This window comes from Oreochromis niloticus, linkage group LG1 (genome assembly GCF_001858045.2).
Source record: "Oreochromis niloticus isolate F11D_XX linkage group LG1, O_niloticus_UMD_NMBU, whole genome shotgun sequence".
Lineage (NCBI taxonomy): Eukaryota > Metazoa > Chordata > Actinopteri > Cichliformes > Cichlidae > Oreochromis > Oreochromis niloticus.
This window is the reverse complement of record NC_031965.2, coordinates 16,573,799-16,583,644: the sequence shown is the minus strand read 5'-3', so window position 1 is coordinate 16,583,644 and position 9,846 is coordinate 16,573,799. Positions and strand designations below refer to the sequence as shown.

Genomic DNA, 9,846 nt, shown 5'->3' with positions numbered 1-9,846 from the left:
GGTTCAGCAGCCGGCGGTGCAGCTGTTGCTGTCAGTCACTGTTACTGCTTCATGCACTGGGAGTTTAAGCATGCCCAGAAAGAGCTTGAGATATGGGGTGCAGTGAGCCTCGGTGTGGGAGTCCTGGACAAGAAATTGGGAAACACTTTGTCTATGTGTAACTTAAAACCACAGAAGGCGATCGTTAAGAGTCCTCCTAGGGATCAGGATCCACAGTGACCCAAATTCAAAAGACTTCAGCCTTGATTGTAAACCAAGGACTGCTTTGGCTGCTATCAGATCTCCTGCTTAGGGCGTTCCTGTCCTGTTTCTTCCCTTAGTCATGGAGACACAGCAACCCAAGACCATGGAGGATCCCAAAAACAGACAAACAGGTAAGTCATTAAAAAACGTATAGAGAATACATGATAAATGTATTTATCATTGTGGCACCGAGTATGAATCTGATGTCAGACCGTGCAAGACGTGTGGCTCTACTGATACATCTGCTTACTATTTACACACACAGAGCTCTAAATTGAGCTCCTGAGCTCTCCCTGTCCTCACTCAACCTTTGCATTGTGGCTCAGTGGGCTCCCCTGACCTTTTCTCTAAAGCAGCATTGCATAACTGAAGTTGTGGGTCAGACGCTCTGAGTAGATGTGGCTCACCGGCTGGAGTTACAAACAAACAAATGCAGCAGGATCAGAGAGGCATTATGAGCTGAGACGCTAAAAGTAAAAACAACTCCACTGACATGAAAGTAGGATTTCTGCCTCCACTCTGCCACAGTGGTGCACACACAGAACAGCCACCCTGTGCTGGAGCTTCTACGGTTCTGTAGCAAATAAAAGATGGAGCAGTTGGCTTATGTTTTGTGTGTGTCATTGGACAAGAGAAAAGTTTAAATATATTGTAATTCAAGTGATTTTGTTCCGTTCTGTCCCTTGGCTTTCATTTCATGGGTTAGAAAATGTGTAAGGTGTAACATGGGATTTCAGGTCACGGGGTTAAAGCGGATACATCTAAGAGTAATTTGTATCAAAGATCAAGTCACAACAAAAAACCAACGCACAGAAAATTACAAAAGATAGACCTCACAGCAGCCTTATTTCAACAGAAGAGGATATTGCAACACATGGTCAGATGAACCGGTGACCTTTAACAAAACTAGCATTTCCTGGAGGGTACTGTCCAGCACAGTGCTGCCTTAGCAGTCTTGATCCCTGCGCACAGAGATTTCTCCAGATTTTCTGACTTTTTGATAATATTATGCTGCAGGTGATGAGATATGAGATAAGTCCTCACAATTTTATGTTAGGAACATTAGACTGAAATTTGCAGACACTTTTTTGCCAATCAGTGATCTGACCGTCTTTTCTTCTTTTCTAAGAAAGTTTCTAACATGTTGCAAATTCACCTAATTAGTCACAAAATGTCCCACCATCTATTTCTTATTAGTACCACTTGCTTTTCCAGTCTTTCGTTGCCTCCATTCACACTTTTATGAGACGTGATGCTGCTTTCAAATTCAAAATTAGCTAATATTTTTCATGGAATAGTTAAATGTTACTTAAAAAAAACATTTAATATTTTTTCTATGTTCTACTGTGAATACAATATGAGTTTGTGGGATTTTTACAAAGCATTCCAAGTTTTTTGGAATTGGGGTTGTAGTCATAGCGAAGAAAGACACATGAGATCAGAGAATTTACCTGCCTCACCTAAAATTTGTCCATCATGTCTGATGATCCTGCTTTTCCTTACTGTGAAGTATCTCTATATAAACACAGTTGATATAATATCTGCCTCTTCTGTAGATGCCTGCAAAGCAGGTCCTGCTGTGGATGCAGAACTAGCCAGGGCCATAATGGCGCGGCAGTTTCACCCACCTGTTATAGGTCCCGAGGTCTGGGAGGGATACGTCTTTTCTGGTCTGGAGATCCTCATCAAAGAGTCCACAGACCTCTACGGAGCTGTGCTCTGGCCCTCAGTGAGCCCAAAAATTGTCCTTGAGTTTAGATGTGATGTATGCTCATAATTTTGATCCCTGTCACTTAAAAAATATACTTGGTTTCCTCTAACAGGCCATGGTGCTCTGTCACTTCTTGGAGAACAACCGAGACAAATACAACCTGCTGGACAAAAACGTGATCGAACTGGGAGCTGGAACTGGGCTTGTCACCATCGTGTCCAGCCTGTTAGGTACTCACACATGCCAGTGATTAGTTTTAACCTTGTTAAGTTATTTTTCTCTTCCTCCATAGTTATTCCTCATTTTTACTTTTACTGTCTCTCTCCAGGTGCTAAGGTGACCTCCACTGACCTACCTGATGTGTTGGGGAACCTTCAGTACAACGTAACTCGTAACACCAAAGGCCGGTGCAAGTACACCCCCCTGGTGGGTTTTATATTTTAAACCATCACATTCAGGAGTATCATCATAAGAGTTAAAGAATGAAAGAACCAGTCCAGTCCATTTGTTGATTTACAACTGTGTAAATCAGCCTGCCCACCTCTGCTTTCAGGTCACTGAGCTGATCTGGGGTCAGGAGTTGAATCAGCGTTTCCCTCGTGCCACTCATCGCTTCGACTACATCCTGGCAGCTGACGTGGTGTACGCTCACCCTTACCTGCAGGAGCTGATGGACACCTTTGAATACCTGTGCCAGGAAAACACGCAGATCTTGTGGGCTATGCGTTTCCGCCTGGATCCGGAGAACAGCTTCGTGGATCGCTTCCGGCAGCGTTTTCACTTAGAGGAGCTGTACAGCCTTCCCAGTCTGAGTATCAAGCTGTACCGAGCCTGGAGGAGGGACGGCACGACCAAGGACCTCAGAGAGGCTGCTAAACACTGAAGGAAGTGGATGGGTTTACTGTGTGTGTTTGTGTTTTTGCTCAGTCATATCCAGTCTTTTCACAGCACTGGTGGGAAATAATGTTTCTGACAACCCAGTAGAAATTTTGAATAAGAGGTCTTTTGGTATGTGACTTCATGTGTGCTGTGCGATCAGGTTTTATCACTGCTGGAAGGACTGGAGAAACACCCATCTGTGTCTCAGACTACTTAAAGGATTAATAAAATTACACACACTAATGGTTCTTGTATAAAATATCTTCTGGGGACCACAAGGAAGGAGGATGCAACTTGTTCTCTGTCACCATCCTCGGGTCAGGCTTTATATTTTTGGGTTTAAATGATAGAAAACTGCAACCTTTACCTCCTTTTTTTTAATGTTTCCTATTTTAAACTGTTTTAGATTGAAAATTAGGTGCTATGAAAGTTATATCTTTGAAAATTTAAATAAAAATATGAACTCATCGAGACCATATGAAAGGAGCTGCACTTTGGTGTTACTGATTTTGGAACTGGGGTTGTAATCCCAGTAAATATATATATATATATATATATATATATATATATATATACATATATAGCTGTTTGCTGGTCTGGAGCATTCAGGTGTGTGTGAGACTGCAAATAACCCAAGGTGGTTCTACAAGCCTCAGCTAGCATGTTAAATGTTGAAGTTCATTACAGTACGATTAGAAAAAGACTGAAGAAGTATGGTTTGTTTGGAAGAACTGCAGGAGAAAGCCTCTTCATGATAACATGGCTTAGGTTTGCAAAACTGGGTATGAACAAACCACAAGATTTCATGAACAATGTCCTTTGGACAGATTTTCTCATAGTGCACTGCCCCATATTTGGTGAAAACCAAATACAGTATATCAGCACAAACACCTGGGCTTGGTTTTCAGCAGTTATGGTCGACTGGTCGATACCAAAGTATTCCAGAGTCAAAGGTGAGGCCGTCTGTCTGACAGCTGAGGCCCAAACTGGGTCAGTTGGTTCTACAAGCTACCAAATCACAAGGTATACTTAATATTTCCACATATTGCTTCTGCATTTTGGCTTCATTTTTGTTTAATAATTAATTAACAGTGGAGTGTGTTGTGTGATGTTTTACTCCCGAGGTTGTATTTAAATCATTTTAGAGGTTGCTAAGAACAGGATGATTTTTTTTACTATGGCCTGATATAAAAAAACCTTAGAATTCAAGCACTGTAAACACACACAGTCATCAGGCATTTTATCATGTACTCTGTTCAACGAGCCTGTTAACATAAATATCACATCAGCCAATTACATGGTAGTGACTGAATGCATAAAGGCATGCAGACATGGACAAGCAAACCTACTGAAAAATAGAAACTAACCAGTGAGCAGCAGTTCTCTGGGTCAAAATGCTTTGTTGATGTTAGAGGTCTGATGAAAGACAAAGGTAAGTCCAATAGCCACTTGTTACAACCAACGTATGCAGAAGAGCATCTCTGAATGCACTCAAACCTTGAAGCAGTGGAAGATCACACTGAGTGCCACTCCTGTCAGCTAAGAACAGGAGACTGAGTCTACGATTTGCACGCGCTCACCAAAATTGGACAAGAGAAGACAAATGTTGCCTGGTTTGATGAGTCTCATTTCTGCTGGATGGTGAGATGAGAATTTGGCATGAACAGCATTGGTGGTCTTGTATCAGTGGCTCAGGCTGGTGGTGGTGATTCTGGGTTCTGCTCCGCACCCAAGAACATGAAACATTAAACCACATTTTTCATTTTTTTAAAGGTAATTTTTCACCAGTAAACAACTTCAGGGGGTCAACTGAAAGATCACAACCATACTGGGCACAATGTGCTGTTAGTAACACCAATTTTCCGCGCACATTTGTTTCTGTTTTGGAAACTCCCCACTGAGCCTTATTAGCTGCTTTGGAAAAGGAAGGTTCCCATCACTTTCTATTCATGTGACCTATAAAATCTGATATCTCATTTTTGAGTCCAAATCTTTCAACACATCTTGGCTCATTTCTGTCTGGTCGCTCCTCATCTTTCTGCCAGCTCAGAGCATATGTGTAGTTTGGCTGTGAAGGTAGAGGAGAGGTGAAGATCTATTTAACAAAGCGGCTATCTAAGCTGGTGTCAGTAAATGTCACAGCCACCATTAAGAAAAACAAATACTCAACAGCTGAAGATTAATGTGGACTTGTGGTGCCTGTCATCGAGCTTAAAAACTCCCATCTTTTATCCAAATAAGGCTGCTTGGCATCGGTAGCACAACCGGGCAATGACCTAACCACTGCATGCTTTCTATTAATGTGTCAAAGCACCCCAAGGTCCTGGATGGAGTTCGTGTTTTAGGATGTGAGTGGATTTAGCTGGACGATAGGTGAAACTGGAGGGTGGGGAGGTGGTACTTCATGCAACTGAGGGTGGTCTAACTGAGGTTTATATTACTGAAGCCCGCTTCTTTTCTCAGGGGCTGGATACACGGGGGCTGCATGCCGGGCTGATCCTGTTACCTCCCATCTCTGGTGAAGTAATTGAGGGCATTGCAGGAAAAGCAGGCACAACATGGACATGTTCCACGTTACGCACGTCACTTTTTTAAATAGACGAGACCTCCTTTTCATCTGCAAAAGCAGGTGATTGCAGGAGACGTGAACGATCAAGAAATAAAAGTGCTGCCCGAGCTTTGACCTCTTGAGGAAACATGATGATCATCCCTTTAATTACTAATTAAAAGGCGTATACAGAATTATCAAAAGCTTTTTAATGCATGTAATGCTGATGTCCTCCATTCAGGCATGTTTCATGTTGTTATTGCTGGTCTCTCTCTTTTTTCTTCCTCCTTAAGCAGGCATTAATTGAAACAACACAAACTTGGGAGCTCTCTGCTAAGATGCCATTAAGCCAAGCATAAATCAGGTATTGGCCTTGGTTCCCCCCCCGACCCCATGTGTCTCCACTTTTTTTAGACTACTTACTATCGCAACAAACGATACGTGGACTGATTTGAACTCACGGTGGTGTTCAAGTTAATGTAAAGTTATCTCTTAACTTTAGAAGTTAGAAAAATACCAGCTTGTACAGGTTTAACATACATTTCAATACATCTGGGTATGGTGTTACAGACCGTGCAGGTTTCTGCCAAGTTCCAGCTTTGAGAAGTCAAAAAATAAGGTGAAAACAAACCCCCCACCCCACCCTCAGCCTGCTGATATCGTTCTGTCTCTCTCTCCTTTTGGCTTCCTCTTCGGCTCGTCTTTGTTGCATGTGCGTGTGAGTCTGCTTCTACGTGTGCTCTGCTCCGGGATATTGCTTGTGTTTATTTCTCATGGGTACTGCTCTAAAAATATCACCATGCCCTTGTGATGATGATGGGTGTGTCCTGCAGGATGCTCTATAACACCTCAATCCGAGGTCTCTGTGATGCATTCGGGTTGCTCCTGAGATCTTTCCCAAATTTGAAGCTTGCAAAAGGTATGTGAGGTACTTACGATATTTGGAGGATTGTTTAACATACAGTCCTACATGGACTCATGTCTCAGTTAACTGTCTAACATTGCAGAGCATTTTATATGGATACTTTGTCCACACCCTCTGTGGAAGAAACCATGTATATGGGAAGTGAAGAGGAAGAAGAAGAAGAAGAAGATGAGGAGACAAATGGAAGTGAAGAGGAGGATAAAGGTAGGATGAACCTTTGTGGGTTATGTGTTTGATTCAGTTCAGATCCGAGTACCTGACATTTAGATCTTTCAGATGATTCGCAAACAGATCAGTCATCTGTTGGGAAGCAGCAGAGACCAGCCTGGGCTCCATGTTTCTTCTACAGAGCTGGGAAAGAGGTGTACAACTATGTCGGCCAGGAGATCATCATTCAAGAGGCTCTGGACTCGTATGCTGGCATGATATGGCCGGCAGTGAGTAGCACGGTTTCCCTGATTTGAAAGCTTGCATGCAATCATTTTCTCTATTATTACCAGCTTGGGATGCGAAGGTCTCAGTCTAGAGATGGAGCAAACTACCAATTCTGTCTTGTATCACAGACCTTCTGTACTTCTTTGACATTGAACAAATATTTTTGTGAAGTTTTCAACCACGTTGCATCACCATCATCACTCAGATGGACACGGAAGCTCAGCTAGCTGACTTTGCATCCATGAAATGTGTTTGTGACAACTGTGGAGAAATCTGAATAGTTGTGGTTGAAATCAAAGGGACTAACTGTCACAAGGATTATCTCCACAACAAACTTGGTGAACTCATCAGATAATGCAGTCCATTTGATTGGGTCAAAATTTCAGTTATTTTTTTATGTAAGTCCTTCAAATATTGGCAATAAATTTGTATTTTAACCACTTACATTAACTGCTGTGAAAAGTGCTGCACTGAAATTTCCTGTAAATACAAAATGAATGTCATCAGTACTTCTACTCCTCAACGATTGCAGTAAACACTAAAACAAAAAAACAACCTCATCAGTTCTCTGGGTACCCCTGCCCACAGATTTTTGAGGTTCTTGGCAGGCTGGTTGCTGGAACAAGGGGGTCAGACACATGCCCAGCCCCCTGTTCTTCTTGTTGCTGAAAATAGTTTTTAATGACTCTGGCTGAATGTTTGAGCTTGTTGCAGAATGAATATGGGACAGAATCATTGAGAAAGAATGATCATACTCTATAATTGAATATAAAGTGCTTAAAATGGATTCAAAAAAGGATGCTTAGAAAGGTAATGGATATAGAATCTTGCAGTTCATTGTCCTGCTGCATAACCGAAATGTGTTTTAAGGCATGAACTGATTGCCGGACATTCTTCTTCAGGATTTTTCTGGTAGAGAGCCGAATTCATGGTTTCATCAGTTACAGGAAGTTGTCCTGACACTCCAAAGCACTACCACGCTATCACCAGAATGTTTGACTGTTGGCATGATGTTCCTTTTATGAAGTTCTGTGTCAGCTTTAAGGCAGATGTCACAGGATTCAAATGTTCCAAAAAGTTAAACTTAGGTTGATAGTGGATTTCTCCTTGGAGCTCTCCCATTGCCCAGTCTCTTTCTTATTGTCAAATCAAGAACTCTGACCTGAACTGGGGCAAGTGAGGCCTGCAGCTCTCTCTCTCTAAGTGTTATTCTGGGTTCTTTTTTGACCTCCCAAATGAGTCATTAATGCACTCTTGGGGTAATTTTGGTAGGCTGGCCACTCTTCTCCATTTGTGGATAATCGCTCTCATTGTGGCTCCCTAGAGTCCCAAAGCCTTAGAAACAGCTTTGTAACCTTTTCCAGACTGATAGATGTAAATGATCAATGATCAGTGTCAATGTGTTCATTTTTGAGAGGTTTTAGCCTATTTCCCTTTGTCAAAAAGGCTGACACTGACTAAATCGAACAGGGTTTGCTAATTATAAAGAGAAGATTAAATATGTGCATATGTCCTCAGGGGTTGGCTCTCTGTCATTACCTGGACACTCATCGAGAACAGATCAATCTTGTAGATAAAGCAGTCCTGGAGATCGGAGCAGGAACCGGCCTTGTGTCTGTCGTAGCAGCGCTCCTTGGTACGTAGGCAGAGATTAAGCTGTTTTCACAGAGCTGCAAAGTTCTACATGTTTTGTTATTTCTCTTTCAGGTGGCTGGGTCACAGCCACAGACCTACCAGAGGTCCTGAACAACCTGAGGGTCAATCTGTGCAGAAATACCAGGGGCCACTGCAGACACACGCCCCAGGTAGCAACTTTGTCATGGGGCTTTGACCTGGAACGCACTTACCCATCATCGGTTTACCGCTACGACTACGTGCTAGCAGCTGATGTGGTCTACCATCATGACTTCCTGGATGAGCTCCTGGTCACCATGAAGCATTTCTGCAAACCGGGAACAACTCTGATCTGGGCCAACAAGGTCAGGTTTGAGTCTGACTCGACTTTCACTGAGAACTTTAAAAAGGCCTTTAACACAAGCTTATTGGCCGAGGATGGAGAGATGAAGATCTTCATGGCAACAAGTAGAGAAGGAGAGGAATGTTTTAGTGATGTGGTGCTGGAAGATCCACTGAGACAGAAGGAGGGGAGAGAAACGAAGGAGGTTGAAGATAAAGATAAGAAGAGGAAAGAAGCAGAAATCCTGTAATTCAAAATTCAATTAAGGTCTGGAACCAACTATTGGGCACAGTAAAGGCTCCTAAAATGTATCTGGATGCTCCAATTTGTAACAATCATGCCTTCGGACCTGGGCTGGAGGACATCACGTTTGTGACATGGCAAAGAAGAGGGATTTGTTCTCTCAAAGATATTTACATTGATGGGCATTTTCCATCTTTTCAGCAATTGAGGGTGAAATTTAATCTTCCTAATTCACATTTTTTCAGATTTTTACAGTTGAGACATTTCATCAAAGCATCTATTCCACAATTTGATTTGATTCCTCGAAACTCAGTGCTTGACAGCTTCGTGTCAGTTGAGCCCTACACTAGAGGTGCTGTGTCTCGCTTTTACAGGGCCTTACTAGATATATACAGTCCTTCATCTGATACTTTTAGGGAGCAGTGGCAGGAAGAACTGGGGGTGGATGTTACTGATGATGTTTGGCAAGAGTGCATTCAGAATATATATTGTAGTTCTATAAATGCTAGACATAATCTGATCCAATTTAAGGTTGTGTATAGGTTGCATTTTTCTGCTGATACTTCTCTGCTGGAAGTCTGATAAACCTCCTACCTTCGAAATGTGGTTGAGGGAATTTGGAAATGTACTCCATCTGGAGAAAATCAGGTTTACCTTGTCTAACCGAGAGAGAGTGTTTTATAAGATTTGGCAACCAGTCATTAGCCTGATGGATAAACTTAAGTGAAATGTACTCTGTTTTAACATTTATATACGCTGTATTACCACCTTGTTGACTTGCTGTCCACCTTCTATTGTGTTCTCTTGAAGGTGGTTGTTGTATACTGTCCAATTATAAAATCAATAAAAAATATATTGAAAAAAAAAGAAGAGGAAAGAAAACCTTGCAGAACAAAAATGCAATG

The 9,846-nt window shown here is 42.1% G+C and overlaps 2 protein-coding genes across 2 annotated transcripts; both read left to right on the top strand.

Annotated features, from left to right (window-relative positions):
* Positions 1-43: 43 nt before the first annotated feature.
* On the top strand, positions 44-3,336 carry mettl21e (methyltransferase like 21e). The gene is made up of 5 exons (XM_005466884.3): positions 44-374; positions 1,800-1,972; positions 2,067-2,184; positions 2,283-2,380; positions 2,508-3,336. Exons 1-5 carry the CDS (start codon positions 323-325, stop codon positions 2,835-2,837), a joined length of 771 nt encoding a protein of 256 aa, XP_005466941.1. The 5' UTR covers positions 44-322; the 3' UTR covers positions 2,838-3,336.
* Positions 3,337-6,133: 2,797 nt separating this feature from the next.
* Positions 6,134-9,808, top strand: LOC102080134 (protein-lysine methyltransferase METTL21C). Its single transcript, XM_005466885.4, has 5 exons — positions 6,134-6,300; positions 6,389-6,510; positions 6,583-6,743; positions 8,260-8,377; positions 8,449-9,808. The coding sequence occupies exons 2-5, from the start codon at positions 6,399-6,401 to the stop codon at positions 8,946-8,948; spliced, it is 891 nt and encodes a 296-aa protein (XP_005466942.1). The 5' UTR covers positions 6,134-6,300; positions 6,389-6,398; the 3' UTR covers positions 8,949-9,808.
* Positions 9,809-9,846: the final 38 nt, after the last annotated feature.

Coding starts and splice junctions, on each gene's coding strand:
- mettl21e (XM_005466884.3), top strand. CDS start 323: ATGGAGACACAGCAACCCAAGACCATGGAGGATCCCAAAAACAGACAA. Junction 375..1,799: donor TCCCAAAAACAGACAAACAG/GTAAGTCATTAA, acceptor CCTCTTCTGTAG/ATGCCTGCAAAGCAGGTCCT. Junction 2,381..2,507: donor GGTGCAAGTACACCCCCCTG/GTGGGTTTTATA, acceptor CTCTGCTTTCAG/GTCACTGAGCTGATCTGGGG.
- LOC102080134 (XM_005466885.4), top strand. CDS start 6,399: ATGGATACTTTGTCCACACCCTCTGTGGAAGAAACCATGTATATGGGA. Junction 6,511..6,582: donor AAGTGAAGAGGAGGATAAAG/GTAGGATGAACC, acceptor TAGATCTTTCAG/ATGATTCGCAAACAGATCAG. Junction 8,378..8,448: donor TGTCGTAGCAGCGCTCCTTG/GTACGTAGGCAG, acceptor TTTCTCTTTCAG/GTGGCTGGGTCACAGCCACA.